Here is a 16,647-nt window from a genome sequence, read left to right as displayed (position 1 = left end):
AACTGAAAACAGTTGGGCTTAAGTTGTAAGGATGGAAGTTGTAGTAGGTGCTCAAAAGTAAAGAGTGGACCGAATAAATACTGAAAGATTTGATATTATAGAAGCAGATATTAGAAGCATTAATGCAACCAACTTTTGAGATTAAAGTTTGAAGGTGGGAAAAATATACCCGCAGGCCAGACACACAAAATACTGAAAGAAAAACAAAGATATATTTAGTTGTTGAGGCTTCTGTGTTATTTTCTATTAAATATTTGTTTCCGACTTCATCCAAATGAATAACTTGTACTTAATGGCTGTTTTGACTGGAAATTGAATAACAAATGTGTTTTCTTTTGTACTTTTCCACTGCATTGTGTGTCCATATTCATATATACTTTTTAGGAGGATTATAGCCCGGGACATGCGGGGATTATCTGGAATATAATGAGTCCCACTGTTTAATGTTTGTGAAACAGTACCCTAGCCCTTTTTGTTCTGCTTTTTGTTATAGATTGTATATAGGGTGAGCGAATCTCTTGACTGCATTAATCAAACACCTCCACAGGGTGACACTGTAACACAGACATAAAAACTTCTGGAGACATGCAAGAGGCTTAGTTTTCAGAGAGATGGCATGGGTGCAGGACCGTTTAGAAAAGTCCAACTTTGTTGCCACAGTGAAATAAGAATAATTTATGTGAGAACTGGGTGAATCTGAAGAACAGTCAGTATTGTATAGAAATAAGAACAGCAAAATGATAGATTCTTGTATTTACTGCTAATTGTCTTCAGTGGGTTATAATACAGACATTTTGAATAGTTGAAGTGCGTATTTATTTAGCAGGGAAAAGAATAGAAAAGATAAAACAGACCTTTGTGTTTGGGCGCATTTAACTAGCTGTAGGGTCCAAATTTCCTCATGATGATGAAAAATCATGAAAAATCTGATGTTATGAGGAAAAGGAAGGGGGAACGTTTTTTTAATAAAAATGTTGATGGTTTTGTGGGGACATGGACACAATTACACATTTTATTTTATTTGAGAGATATAGGCCTCCCTTTCGGCTACTGAGGGTATTATATGTATGTTGGAGGTGTGGGTGTGTGTGTGAATGAGTGTGTGTAATATTACACTGCTGTTTATGGTCTGCGGTGTGGATGTCCAGCAGGGTGTAGATGAGCTCATTGGTGGCTGGTGTTGGCACAGAGGGCTGGTGGGTAGAGCAGCAGATGGGAGTAGGCGGGACATAGTGTAGAGTGAAACCTGGGCAATCACAGCCTAATGGACATGTGACTTACGGGGTATGAAACACATGCTCAGACTGTCTCGTTAACTACCCTTTCAGGCGTTTGATTGAAGTCTGTGTAGGTACGTACTATCTTTAGATTCACATTTGCTGGGTATTTTTCACCAGGAGAATCCCATAAACCAGTATTTGCAGGGTCTCATGGCGATACATAGACAAGCCAGTAGAGGCTAATTTGAGCCCAATTTGACTTAGCATAACTGTAATTACATAAAAACAATCAGCTCAGGGTCATTAGTATGTTTGTTATTTATCATTAAAAACAATAACAAGAATAACAAACAAACATGGAGAATGTCACAAACAGAGGAAATGTCCCGTTTGAGTCCAAATTTAGAAGTAAGGCCTTGTTATTTTTACCAGCTAAATGTTAATAAAGGTCTCAGTGTCTATTTCTGTGGGTGTAGAGGGGTAAAGTAGAGCTGGGTCAGGGATGCACTAATTTCCTTTACGCCCCCTCCTCGCCACACGTCACAATCAGGCTTTCAGGAGCATTATCAACAAACTATCACTGACAATCATGAATGGAAGAAATCGACAGATGAACAGATTTCTCCCTGTTATTGTCAAAGGGGAATTGGAGCAAGGCTGGACAAAACACTGTCACAAAGGACTTTCTTCTGAACCTTTCACCTAAATGATCACATTCTTTCTGTCCTCATCTGAGAACATATAGTACAGTAATGTACAGACCTATAACAGATGCAGAAAGGAGCTGGCTGGGGTGAGGGGGTGGTGGTTATATAAACATTCAAATCTTCAGGTTATGCAAACATACACCCGCTGCAAGTGCCCGATCCTTAAATTATAATAAGAGCACTCCTCTCTTCCCACCTTCCGATCATTTCTTAACACTCAGCCACAATGTCACATTCTGCTCCATTATTAATAAAAAGGTTAAATGTTGCTGAGGATTTGATGCGCAGGATTCATGCTGTGTCATTATAAAGAATCTTGCCTCGCATCACTCACAATGAATGAATTTTGTTACTAAGATACCAGCGATCTGTTGCCATGGCGGCACAGACGTTCAAGCATCAACTTCAAAAAAATAAATAAAACATAGGGAATTTTAAGGTTTTTAAAATGAGTTAATATGTTCTTGTGCCACCAATAGTGGCCATTTGTGTCAGCAAGCAACCTAACACAGACTGAGAGGAAAATACACCTAATCTTTACCTGAGGATGCGCTGAGGCTGTTACTTCAGAAGGGTGAAAGTTCAGGCATGTCTTGCCTCCCAGGCCAGTGACCAGCACCAACGCTTGGGCTAAATAACTCACAAGGAAAATATTGCTGTTATAAGAAAACCTTGTATCTCCATAATCTCTGAAGAAAACGCCCACACTGTAGTGTCCTGCTACACTCTCAGAAATAAAGGTACAAAACTATGATTGGTTGAGAAGCGTTCTAACCGCGCTGTTATTTCGCTATAACGTCCCAGGTTTCTCACAAACACTGCCACTTCGCTGAGACGCTGTTGCTAAGCAATGGCTCTGACAGGAGACACTCAAGCTAAATTCCCGTTATGTTACCTATACGTTTAAGTACGGGATGTCTGCAGTTGATAAATACTTTAATTCGGAACGTCCTACATCATCATCATCATCATCAAAAACGCATCTTCAAGAGACCTGCAATAGCTGATGGGTAATTATTCCTGCAGTTTCCTGTGACGTAATGACGGGAATTGCGGCTCTTTTGGCTCGGCTCACTAAAAAGAGCCAGCTCTTTCGGCTCTCAAGTGGCTCCTCAGATTTTTTGTTGTTTAATTTATTATCAGATTATGTGTCAAATTCATTACTAACATAAAACATAGATAATATTAAATGTTTATTATTTGTATGGCTTTATTTATGCATACTTGCTTGTCTTTTCTCTTCTAATTGCATTGATGGATGAACAGTTTGCATATGCCTGTGCAGGTTGTTTGTGGAGCCTGCTCGATATGAAGTTTCAACTTTGCACAGTCTAAACTCTGCTTTTGAACTGTCTACCACGTTAAAAAGGGTCCAAACTTTACTACGTTTCCTTTCACTCACTTTCCTCACCCTTCTATCCGACTGAACAGGGTGGGTAAACCTGTAAATAATCCTTTAAACAGAAGAATAATAGCCGTGTAAACGCCTGCATCCGATTACTCTCCGGTCGGAACGTGTAAGTGCGTTCTGCGCATGTGCGTCGCGTCAAGTTTATAACCGTCAGCATGGCGTGATGTTGGCTGTCATGGTCTCGTTTACTCTAAGCGCTACATTCGCGTCATTCTGGATCGAATTACTTGTAGTGCGCATGTAAACGAAGATTTTCATCGGATTTTCATAGAGTGTGCATATAAACACCTCAGCCTGAATCTGTAATCGAGCTGGCAAAAATCTCTGCATGTAAAGATTCAAACTGACGCCACCACACATCTTAACCAGTTACGCTTTAACTGAAAACATGGGCTCGCAATCAGGAGCCGTTCACTTCAAAGAGCCGGTTCATAGACCCGGATCGTTCGCGACTGACCCATCACAGCCTTCTGTCTAAACTCCGTAAACAAATACGGAGAAAACAGAGCAGAGCTATTTTACTGGAGGGCGTGAGGCTAGTGTAGCCAGTACGAGACACCATGCGAATTTCTCTTATTGGTAATGTAAGTGAAAAAATTCTCTGTCCACATGTCACTAAGTATTTAAAGGCCGCCACAGTCTGCACTGGTGCCTCTTTTGTAGTTGGTACTGAATCGAAAACCCAATTTGGACTACACATGCGCCTGTTTCCCGGCTGCTGCCTGAGAATGGATTCGTCTAATACATGCGGCCTATTCATTCACTGCTCTGAGGCACTAAGGCAGCCAGTCACGCCCGAAACGAATGTTTATGTAAAAGGTTCCTCAGTCTGGTTGCTTTTTTGAAGGCAGCACAGATGTATCCTAGCCTTCTTAAAAGACTGTAAAAAAAGATGTACCGCTGCCTTTCGAAGTTCGTCTTAACACGATTGACTGCAGGTGCGTTCATCACAACACTGACTTATGAGACAACAGGGCATCGAGACAGCTGCCTTCAATTTCAGACACAGCCTTAGACAACGCATGCTGATGTGCCTTTGCCGCACACTTGTGGTCCAAATCGAGTTTCTGGTTCAAATTAGGTGACAGGTACATTATTATGTCCTCCATCTTCGCCATGTTGGTTGTCAGAAACGTCTTGCTCTGGACTGCCCCCTAGTGGACGTGCTGCTTAACATCCATGCCAACATAAGGGTTGCATGGAGGTTTGTGGGCAGTAACGGTTACATTGCTCCAAACAAACATGTTATTTTTTGTACATAAAGGGAATATAAAGAAACCTGTAAAATGTCTGTGTCTGAATATCCTCTGTTGCAGGGAACTACAAATGGCTCCTCTCACCTGATGATCTGATATATATATATATATATATATATATATATATATATATATATATATATATATATATATATATATATATATATATAATGTATATATGTATGTATATCATTCTCAGCCCTGAGTTCCCATAAGTCTCTATGCTGCAAGCTACTACAAAAAAAGCAGAGCCAGTTTGAAGGGATGGCTGGAGAATTTGTTTTTAAATAAATGGTTCATCATGCTCTGCGATGGACTGGCGACCTGTCCAGGGTGTATCCTGCCTTCCGCCCGAAGACTGCTGGGATAGGCTCCAGCATCCCCCCGCGACCCTGACGGAGAAGCGGCTTAGATAATGGATGGATGGATGGATGGATGGTTCATCATTTATTCATGACAGTCAGTACCAGTACAAAACATGCGAAGGCAGGCTAGTGTTACAAGACGAGGCTAATTCTTAACTTGTTATAAGTTACATGAACCAGCAGGTGGGAAAGTCACGTTAACTAATAATATTTATCCTGCTAAATTTAGCATAAAATGTATGCTAAATATTGTGAAACACTGGCAATAACTGACATAGAAGACAAACAGCCATTTAAAAATGTTTTCAACACAAAAATATATTATATTAAAATATATACAACTATTTTTGATTATTCCATGGAAATGTCAATGTATACAACACTCCTATAGACAAATCCTATTAAAAATATCATTGTGAATCAAAATTTCACAGTAAATGTATAGGGGATTATTTTGACCCCTTTTTAGAAGACTTGGTGATACAATGTGATACAACAATGTTGTTTTGTCAGAACCTGTGACCAAGAATGGAAATGACATTTGGGAGGCTCGTAAACCATTTAAACAATGATTATCAGAATACTATGGAATTGTTTTTTATTGGTAAGTTATTACAAAATTCATACCCTTTCAGATCAGTTTGACCCTCTTTATGCATTCCAGGGTCAGGAACACAGGCCTGCAAAGCCCTGCAGCGATGGTAGAGCAAGCGGACTGGCAACTGCACAGATGATGTGTTAAGGACATTACTCATTTTGTGTGATCCGAAGTGCTGCATCAATCAGCAGCTGAGGGAGCCCATCCCCCGCCATTTTGTTTTCAGCAGATGGCCGCACCACCCACGTAATAAACAAAAAAACTCCGGAGGGAGCTCAGGGGTTAGGGCGACAGCTCCCTCTCTGCAGCATGCTCCCCTGGGCCAAGTCCTCTGAGCTTCCAGCAAAACTTTTCAGCTAAAGCTGAAAGGCCTACCATATGTCCTGACTTACGTCAAGCTGCAACTTTTTACGCACATCTTCTCACCTCTGTCCCTGTTTCTCTCTCCTAGCCTTCTATTCTCTCCCATTTTATTTATTTTCGGTTCACTATTGTTCATAAGGTCAAATTCACTGTTATTTGATCAGTAATGGCCATAATTGCATAGCCTGGCGAGGAAAAATTCTATTAGTGGCATTAGCAGTCATAATGGTAACAGAGAAGCAAACATAAAGTCGGAGGGTACAAACAGGGAGGCTTAACCTTAGTACAAACTCGGATACCTTCAAAAAAAAACAAGCAAAATCACCAGCAGCGTGGAGTGCAAATACATGTACACCTGATACTCATGAGCTTAAATGGCATGCTTGACCCTTTGTTTTAAAGCAGAGGAGGTGCTATTCTATAGATGTCAATCTCTCCAAGCTTCTGGACTTCATTAAGTTCGTTTTATAAAAACACAAATCAATTCAAAAGGAATGAGCTATGCGCAAATTCTAAAAATAACCTGAACAAGCAAGGAGGTGAAAAAGAAAGTACAGCTACAAGGTTGCCATGTGTATGAGCTTTGTCAACGGAAGGATGGAGGGAGGAGGGAAATGTGGAGGCGTTCACTCTGCTCACCTAATCGCTGCCTTTGTGTTTCAAACTTTTGCACGCACACATTCATATGTGCACACAAACACACACATGTGCAACACATACACACATGGCACACGTGCGCTCATGCATTCGCATATGCAGACACGTTTCCCATGTTCCTCCTTGCTTTTTTTCTTTCACATCTTCATACAGTTAAAAGACTTGAAGTTTACAGTTACTTAGAGCAGATGCAATAGCACCTACTGCCACTGCTTAAAGTAGGGAGAGTGAAGGAATCAAACATCATATTGATGTATCTACATGGATGATATGCACTCACTGAGCATTTTATTAGGAACACCATTGCACATACTTATTTGCACAATTATCTAATCAGCCAGTCGTATGGTAGAAGTGCATAAAATCCTGCAGATGAGGGCCAGCAGCTTAAGGTAATGTCTATGTCAAATAGCAGAATGGACAAAAAGTGTGATCACGGTGATCTCAGTGATTTTAACCATGCCTTGATTGTTGTTGCCAGACAGGATGGATGAATATTTCTATAACTGCTGATCTCCTGGAATTTTTTCACACAAAAAAGTCTCTAGAAATTTCTAACAATTGTGCAATAAAGAAAGAACATCCAATGAGTGGCAGTTCTGAGTTAAAAAGAGGCATTAACAGAGAAAGACCTGACTAGTTTAAGCTGACAGAAAGATTATGGCAACCCAGATAACCACTCTGTTCAATTGTGGTTTCTGAGCAGAAAAGCATTTCAGAATGCGCAACACGTCAAACCTTGAGGCAGATGGGCTACAACAACAGAGGACTGTGTTGGCATTCACTTGTGTCAGCCTAGAACAGAAAGCCAAGGCTGCTGTGGGCACAGACTCACCAAAACTGGACAGCTGAAGACTGGAAATACATAGCCTTATCTGATGATTCTCGATTTCTGACATACAGATGATACGGTCAGAAGTTTGCACCAACAGCATGAGTCCATGGGGCCAGTCTGCCTTGTGTCAACATCCTAGCCTGGTGGAGGTGGTGTAATGGTGTGGGGAATGTTTTCTTAGCACATTTTTGGCCTGTTAATACAATCAATCATCACTGGAATGCCACAGCTTATTTGAATATTGTTGCTGACCATGTGCATTCCTTCATGGCCACAATTTACTCATCTTCTAATAGATACTTCCAACATGATAACGCACCATGTCACAAAGCAATAGTTGCCTCAAACTGGTTTAATTAACATGGTAATGAGTTCAGTGTTCTTCAGTGACCTTCCCACTCTCTGTATCTGCATCTAATAGAACACCTTTGAGATGTGGTTTAAGAGATTCACAGCATGAAGGTGTACCTGAAAAATCTGCAGGAATTGCATTATGTAATCTCATCCACATGGACCATAATCTCAAAGATTCCAACATCTTGTGGAATTCATGCTATGAAGAATTTGGTTTGAATCAAGAGGTAAGGGAGGTCCTATCCAGTATTTGTGCAGTGTTCCTAATAAAATGCTTGGTAAGTGTACGTATCATACAACACGTATACTCACTGGTCACTATATTGGAAACACTCCTAGGCCCAATTTTCTGGTGTGCAATAAGACAATGAAGCCCATCTGTTGCCATTCACAATTTGTATTAGTCATCCTCTAGCCCTTGGTCAGTTTCTCACCACAGAATCACTGGTTATTTTTGAGAGGTAGGCCGCTTTCTAGCTAACAGTGACAATGATGTGTAAAAACCCCAGCAACACTGCAGTGGCTGATACACTCATACCAGTGCAACACACACTAGTACACCACTGCCATGTTAGTGTTACTGCAAGGCTAAAAATGGTCCACCACCCAAATAGCATCTGCTCATCAGCTGTGATGAATGGGTTAGAGCTGTACTGCCCAAAGTGTGGCCCCCAGATCAAGTTGCAGCATGAGGAACTTTGATTTACCATATACATACACAAACCCAGTTACTTGGTAGTAACAGAATACATGTAACAGCGTTATGTAATCACAATACAATCTGATACAGCAAAAAAGACAGTAATCAAATAACAGGTACATTGTAAAAACAGTGATTTGCAGTAGGAGTACATTCAAATTCAAACTCATCATCTTTCATCAAAATTCGCTGTTTTAATGATAAATATATCACATGTATAGCATTAAGAGTTTTTAATTTGGGGGGAGGGTTGGGCTGCTGCCTGTCAGAATTCTGAAGACCTCCCCACACAGCAGCAGTTCCATTTTTTATTCAGTCAATCTATAAAATTTTATGAAGTATTTTATTTTATAGACAGGACTGAGATCTGCATCGTTTTCTTGAAGACATCTGAATGTGGCATTAAACCTGCATTTCCATAGCGACTGGTTCTTCAGCAGCAGACTGATCTGATCAGAAACTCTTTATTCTCATTTTTTTCTGCGTAAAATTCTACAGATTGACCAGCTATAAATCAAACTTTTAAAAATCTTTACTTGACAGGTTTAACTAACAGTCTGAAATGTAAAGAGAGAGTGAATCAAGTCTCATGAGCAGCAAAGTTAGTTTCGTTTTCAATTGCATGATTTTTTTCTTATGTAGTTTTCAAATGATATATGCAAAATATTAATATCTGTAAATGATAATTATTTTTAATGAAGATGATCAGCTCCCTCTTAATGCCTATTTTAATGGCTCTAACAATTACGATGAAAGTCTGAGCAAGACACACCTACATGAAACCTATTGAGCCAGTACAGCCTTTTAGCAGATAGAACACACTTAATGGTCAGTCAGAGTTTCTAGAAAGGCCCCAATTTATGCTTTTTGTTGATGACGGGTCTCAAAATAAGATTTCTACCAGATTGATCTTTTGACTTTGGAATAATAAACAACAGATTATTAATAAATAAGTTAAATAAGGAAAAGTCTTGGGACAGTAGTATAGTTTTTAAATAGTTTTGCTTTTGATTCATTGTACTGGATTCTACAACGATAACTTGTTCCCCTGTGTTTTAGTTTTAGAGCTTTTAGGCTTAGTGTACTGACTTGTTTTTAAATTCCCTGTTAAAATCACACAAATTAAAGGAATTATACTGTTATACAAATGTGTAATCTGTCAACTTAATATTTTAAACATAATGTTCAAAAGTAAGATCAGTGGCTGTTTCTGTGGCACACAATATTTAAGTCACCTATAATCTCTCACCCTGTTTCATGAACAGTGCAGTTTAATGTGTGTTAAGTTACATTCTTGTTTTAAAAGTCTTGTTACAATTGTTTTTCTCTTTTCTTTACTTAACTGAGCATCTTTAATTAAAGACAAGTAATCCAAAGTTAACGGAAAGAAATTAAGATTACTTTTTCAATATAGTGATCCATTGTATTAGGTTAAAATGACATTTTGGAACGGGTAACCTGTAATCAGTAACCTATAATGGAATACACTGGGTAAAAGGTGGCAATACAGTGTGTTGGCCTACGGTCTACAATCCTGCATTTATTAGGTAGGACAAGCTGTTAGGTAGGAGGAGCTCATCAAATGGGCAGTGAGTCTAAGTAGTATGTAGGTGTTTCTAAGAAGGCAATTGTATATTAAAATGATAAGCTAACAATCACCTCTCTGAATTACTAAATTGTTGAGGTAATTGGGATACAAATGCAGCCTTAAATGAGACACTGGAAATGTAAATAGGATGAGACTTGAAGTACACAGGTCCATCATGAGAACTTATTTCACCAACATCTTCCATCCTGCCTGAATGTTTGAGTGGGAGAGTTGCCAAGCAACAGATTGTCTTTCTTTCAAGGAATGAAGTGAGGACCTTGATTCTCCTGGTTTAAAAATATACAGGAACAAAAAGAAAGAGAAAGTATAAAACCAGACAAGTGTCCTTCATTTGGCGCACACATGTCTTTCTTATGCATCCACTCATGCTCTAAACACTCATATCTGGTTGTATAAGAAAACATCTCACATCAATTTTTACAAAGTGGCAGTCTATTTGTGTACAAATATGCAAGGGATTGCAGACAAAAGACCCTTGTATTCTCAAAGTTATTTATATCAGTGATGACCTGTCCACTTCTACATGAGACTGCCTGAGACCATCTATGATCTGCTTACATCTTGAAGATACAGTCCTGCCTGAGTAACCACAAGCATGATCTTGTTAATTTAACATCTGCAGCTATTTTAAGAGCATAAAACATTGGGTGTAGAACTAGTTTACATTGCTTGCCACATTGTGTTTGACAATAGAATAACTCTCTTTGCATGTCACTTTCAGGCACGATAGTTAGAAGCTTAGTTCACCCCTCAATAAAATGCTGTAGAAGAGAATATTTAACTCAAGGGCTGCAGGACTGCTGTATTCCTTATGCACAGACTCTAAATTAGATGCATGAGGTCACAGGTTTTGGGGTAAGTCTGTCACTTGTGTTGACAGACAGGCTTTCGTCGTGATCCTTGCTTATTTGTGGTGAGCTGAGGAATAAATGCAGCGGGCTGCAGCTGATCATGGTGTGTGTGGGGGTACAATCGTGGGCCAAAATCACTTGTTTGCTTTCATGTCGTGGTTTATTGTTTATTTTCTTTCTTTCTGTGTATGTGTGGTAGAAGTGGTGGGTAGATACGGTGGATGCAACATCGTGAGATACCAGCCTCCTACTGGCACCACTACCTGCAGGCTAAGCACAGCACTGACTGCAGCAGCTTTACGGAAAACTCAATTCAAGGGAGAGGGTAATAAAATAAATAAATAAATTAAGATAGATAGATAGATAGATAGATAGATAGATAGATAGATAGATAGATAGATAGATAGATAGATAGATTTGTACTAACTTGGGTTAATAAGAAAGAAAGAAAGAAAGAAAGAAAGAAAGAAAGAAAGAAAGAAAGAAAGAAAGAAAGAAAGAAAGAAAGAAATTGACATTAAGGGCTAACAGGAGAATTTCAGGACCGAAAATGGACCAGTGCTGCTGCAGCTGTCTGACAGAGCTGAAGCCTCTTATGGCTGTATTAGTCCGTCATCTTCGTCATCTTCATCATCATCACCGCGGAGTGAAGGCAGTAACGCAGTCTCTCCTGTAGCAGTGCACGCCCCCATCTTTAGCATCTTTCTCTATATAAAGGGCCTGAACGCAGCATTTCCAGCAGAACCTGCACACCAGGCAGAAGAAGTGTTCTGATTCAGACAGCGTGTTGTCGTCAGAGAAAGACGGGCGCAGAAAAACGACTGTGTGAGGAGGAAAATGATTTTTCCTTAAAGTTTTTTATTCCTTTATCTCGCCAGTTTTTCACAACAGTTGTACCAATGATCAGATCGCCGCCGTTAGAGAGATCTAGCCCCTGAAACTGCGCGCGCTTTCTGTTGCATACCAGCAGCTACTGAGGCCACCTGTAGGCTACAGAGGAGAAGATGTATCGCTCCACCAAAGGAGCTTCGAAGGCGCGGAGGGATCAGATCAACTCCGAGATCCGCAACCTGAAAGACCTGCTGCCCATCTCGGACTCGGACAAGTCGCGCCTTTCATACCTTCACATCATGTCCCTCGCCTGCATGTACACGAGGAAGTCCGTCTTCTTCTCTCAAGGTAGGCTGAGTTTGTTCATCTAGAGGAGCCGCTTTATGAGTAAAGCTCTTTACTTTTTAGTGATTATGAGGGTTTCGCTGTGAGATTATTACTCAAAGCTGTTAAAGAAGTTCCGGAAAAATAGCTGGTCGCTGTCCATGGTGCTGATTGCTAGAGGCGCTCTTTTAAAAACACATGACAAACATTTGGCACTATATTGGACTTAAAGCGAACCCCATAACGTTGAGCTGTGGTTACCAGATATGACGTTTACTTACACTTAATTGGTAACTTTACTGCTTATTAATTCAACACTTTTGTAGATATTGTGTAGATTTTTGATGCAATCCTCGGTCTGGCGTTTTGAGTTGTTTACTCCTCCTAAAGTTAAGCACATCTCATTGTATTCACGATTAATTCTGTTTATGCTTTTACTCCTGTCCAGATTTAAATGTGGCAGCTTGCCATGAAGTAAGCGGGACCTTCGTGTCTATGCCCGAACTCTCTGAGCTCGTGCACACGTTACCCGGCTTCCTCCTTGTGCTCACGAGTGAGGGCAAACTGCTGTACCTATCGGACAATGTGACAGACCACCTGGGTCACTCTATGGTGAGAAGACTCTAGTCTTTACATTGACTGTTTTTTTTATTTATTTCTAATGCAAATACAATGCATGATCACTATATTCTAAGACTAACCAGCACAGTGAGTTCACTTTAAAGCTCTTACTCAGTGCCTGACCATGAATTCTCTTGGATGATGCAGGTGGATCTGGTTGCTCAGAGTGACAGCGTGTATGACATCATAGACCCCTCTGACCACTTTATTATGAGGAGCAATCTTGTGCCAGTGACCACACCTGAGACAGGTAACTATAAGCACTGTTGACTGTTGAAACACTTGAGTATGAAATCCTATAGCATGACCCTGCATCCCATTCAAAGACTTGAATATCCCTCAAAATATGAACAAAATTATATTCAGTTCCCCATCTTGTTTTCCTAGAGCGGCTCTTTCGCTGTCGCTTCAACACTTCAAAGTTTGTGAGGAGGCAAGGTTCTGGAAACAAGGTGATTCTGGTGCGAGCACGCTGCTTGCCATCACCTTACCACTCATCCTCCTACTGGACGTCCAACCCAGTGTGGGTGTGTTTCTGCTCGCCTCTGGAGCCCCAGGTATCAAAGCCTTCAACCACTAGGAACCCCCTGCCCACCCCACCTGCAGAACAAGCCTTCCTGTTAGCCTGCTTCCAGTCCCAGCATAGCCAGGACATGAGGATTCAGTCTGCCCAGGAATGGTAAGAGAACCAAACTCTAAAAATGTACATGCTAGTATGGCGACAGCAATATTGCCATTTAAGATAATTGGAAGTAAATTGTCGTCTTTCCTTTCTGTTTCTCCTGCAGTGTGAGCATATATCTGGGCTATGATGTGGACACGCTGCGCTCTCGCTCCTGGTACAGCCTGTTGCATCCTCGTGATCTCTCTCATGCCTCAGCACAGCACTGCACCCTGTGTGAGTTCAGTATAGCCATATGACAAGTGTAGCTATAACTTCAAGCCAACCAAACAGGAATTTTCTAATTATGGTGTAGTGTAAGATTACAATAAGCTGTATGAATAAAAAATTATGTTCCTCTGCAGTGCGTGAAGGAGGGGACAGGCAGGTGGAGATGGTGGTTCAGGTGGAGGCAGCTGACCACTCATGGGTGTGGCTTTATATGGTTCTTCAGCTCCAGACTGGAGAACATCCCATCAACTGCCAGAACTACGTCATTAGGTACTACAGTTACGCTCTCATCAGCTACACTCTTAACAATAAAAGTGCCAGAAATGGTTCAATGTTATAGAAGAATCACTTTTGGTTCACTAAAGTTTTTAAAGGCTTTTAGATTGTTGTTCATACTCACAAATCATTCCAGGGAACCAAAACTGGTTGCTCTATGGCATTGCCAAAATAACACTTTATGACATCTTCTCATCTTTTTTAGCCATCTTTTTTTAATAAAGGCATCAAAAATCCTACTTTGGAGCAAGAAGAGCCACTTTTCAATCCCTAAAGAAATTTTCAGTGTACATATTTATGCTAGAATGATCGATCCAAGCCAATAACTGTTTAGGAACGTTTATATCTAAGGGTGAATCTGCTGTGAAAACAACACTGCTTATCACTATGACACTCTGAATGACACTGACACATCTTTCTCTTCTTTCGTCCCACAGTGAATCTGAAGCATGGTCAGTGCGTCAGCAGCTCTATTCTGAGCAAAACCAGTTGGCCCTCCTGTACCAGGAGGGTTTGGCTCAGCAGTGCTCAGAGCCATCCTTGTCTAGTCCAGAGCAAGTCTTCACACCCAGCAGCAGTGGCCTATCCACCCAGTCCTTTGACTTCAGCTTCACCGCCTCTGGTCGCAGCTCCTCTGAGGAACTGCCTGGCAGCACCTCCCAGTCTGGCCTGCCAACGGGCTCTGCCCCCTGCCCTAGCTTCTCTTTGGATGAAGATGGCTCCCAACAGTATGGAAGCCAGCAGATGTGGTTACCAGAAGCAACAAAGTTCTCCACAGCATTGGCTCTCACTGCTCCTCCCTCTCGGCTGAGTCACATGACTAGTAAGGCAGGTCTTTCACATACAGCTAGTCAATCCCCTGTTCCTCCTGCACGTCTCTCCAGTGTAAATATGGCCAAACCACCCAGCATGGTGGAGTTGGTTTCCACACCTCCTTATACCCCAAGATCTGGAGGAGGCCATTTCATGTTTGGTGAGGAGCCCTTTAAACCAGACTCTGCAAGTGCTCCAAGTCAAATAACCCAAGCCATGCCTTCAGCAACTCACCCAACATCCCTCTCAACAGGCATTGGGCTAGTGCTCTCTGTACAGCATTGCCATAGGCATCTGTATGAGAAGTTGCCTCCTACCCCAGATAGTCCAGGCACTGAAAAATGCAACCTCATGGTACTGCCAGAGATAAGAGGGCCCCTGTATGTTGATGTTCCTAATTCAGCCAATCATGGTCCCCCAGAGGGTCTCCTGACCCCAGAGGCTTCTCCTACAGAACAGCCCTGTCCAGGTTTCTTTGCCCAGCAAGTAGACGATGAAAGAGAGCAACTGGAAATCTCCCTCTTGGCTCAGTATCTCAGTTCCCTAGCTGATGGCTTCTTTCACGACCACCCACCAACCACAAACTCACCATCCCCTGTTTTCCAACAGCCTTTACCCACCCAGGACCACCCTGAGCTGCCTTCCTGCAAATTTCCACCCACCACATGCTGGACAGAATCTCACTTATCAATAGCTCAAGATGAAATCTCTTTATTTGAAGAAGGACTTCTACCAGTTGTCCCCTCCTCCTCCATCCCTTCCCCACAACCTTTCTCTCCTCCTCCTCCTGCCCCAATGAGCACCTGCTCTCCTGGGCACTCACAGGAGGAGGCTTTAATTGGTGTGCACCACCTCTGTAGCGTCCAGTCGACGCACCATAACAGCACAGCTGGGGGCAGGCTGCTGGAGCCAGAGTTGACCAATGAGGATGCTTTAACAGAGAGCATGATGGATGTGGAGCTTTTGCCTCCAGAATTAACCTCCACTCTCTCAGCCTCCCCAGAGACAACCCCTGGCCCAGCACTTCCTGACCACACCCCCAGTCTAGCCTGTGCCCAGTCCCTCCTGGAGGAGCTGGTCACCATGGAACCTGTGTTCGAGGCAACTGCCCCGATTACTCCTGCCCTGAGGCAACAACCTGAGTTGTATCAACTCCCTCTTCAGGAGTCACCACAGCACTTCTATCAAGGTGAGAATCAAAAATGTGACGATTTTTTTGGGGGGCAGTTTTGGCATTTATTCAGTGTAAAGATTCAATTGTAATTCTCTAATTTCTCTTTTCTTCTTTTTTTCTTCCAGATGGAACCGGTGATCACATGTTCTAAAATAAGTCTGTGACTTAATTGATAAAGTATGGCATATTGTCAAGATTTTCTTCTTAGATTATATTAATAACTATAAAAAACAAGAGAAATATATTCATTTAATGTTTATACTTCAACAGAATGAATGTCACATGAGCACTTGTATTCATAATGGACTGTCATTTTGGGAAAAAAAATAATACTTCAGAGTATTCTTGTTATGGCAGTTTCACAAAGTGCCACTTTTTGTATTCACTTATAGTGAAGATTGTGTTTTACACGAAGATTCTTCTGAAGATGGACGAAACACATTTGTATTGGTTCTATTGCACCCTAATGTAGAGTTGTCTACAGTAAAAGTAGAGGATTGATTCCTGAGCTCTATTTATTCACATTGTTTACAAGGAGTTCTGTTTGTGTCTGTGCAATTATATATGAGAAAGCCATGAATAAATCTTTATTTTCTTCTATCGAAAATTATATGTCTAGTGATAATAAATATGTTTAAAAGATTGTTGCTTTGGTTGATGCTTTAATGCTGTCTTGTAAAAAAGAAAAAAGTATGTATAGGACAATCAATTAAATGCATCATTATCAAAGCATAGAGCGTCAGCGTCCACGTGCATTCATTAAAGCTGCCCCCCCCCCAAAAAAAAAAAA

General features: G+C 41.2%; 1 protein-coding gene across 1 annotated transcript; it reads left to right on the top strand.

Moving 5' to 3' along the window:
• The first annotated feature begins 11,580 nt into the window (after nt 1–11,580).
• On the top strand, nt 11,581–16,596 carry npas4b (neuronal PAS domain protein 4b). The gene is made up of 8 exons (XM_017698507.2): nt 11,581–12,105; nt 12,530–12,693; nt 12,850–12,952; nt 13,090–13,381; nt 13,491–13,600; nt 13,729–13,864; nt 14,308–15,872; nt 15,983–16,596. Exons 1-8 carry the CDS (start codon nt 11,931–11,933, stop codon nt 16,006–16,008), a joined length of 2,571 nt encoding a protein of 856 aa, XP_017553996.1. The 5' UTR covers nt 11,581–11,930; the 3' UTR covers nt 16,009–16,596.
• The last annotated feature ends 51 nt before the right edge of the window (nt 16,597–16,647 follow it).

This window comes from Pygocentrus nattereri, chromosome 16 (assembly GCF_015220715.1).
Source record: "Pygocentrus nattereri isolate fPygNat1 chromosome 16, fPygNat1.pri, whole genome shotgun sequence".
Classification (NCBI taxonomy): domain Eukaryota; kingdom Metazoa; phylum Chordata; class Actinopteri; order Characiformes; family Serrasalmidae; genus Pygocentrus; species Pygocentrus nattereri.
This window is presented reverse-complemented; position numbering and strand designations above follow the sequence as displayed.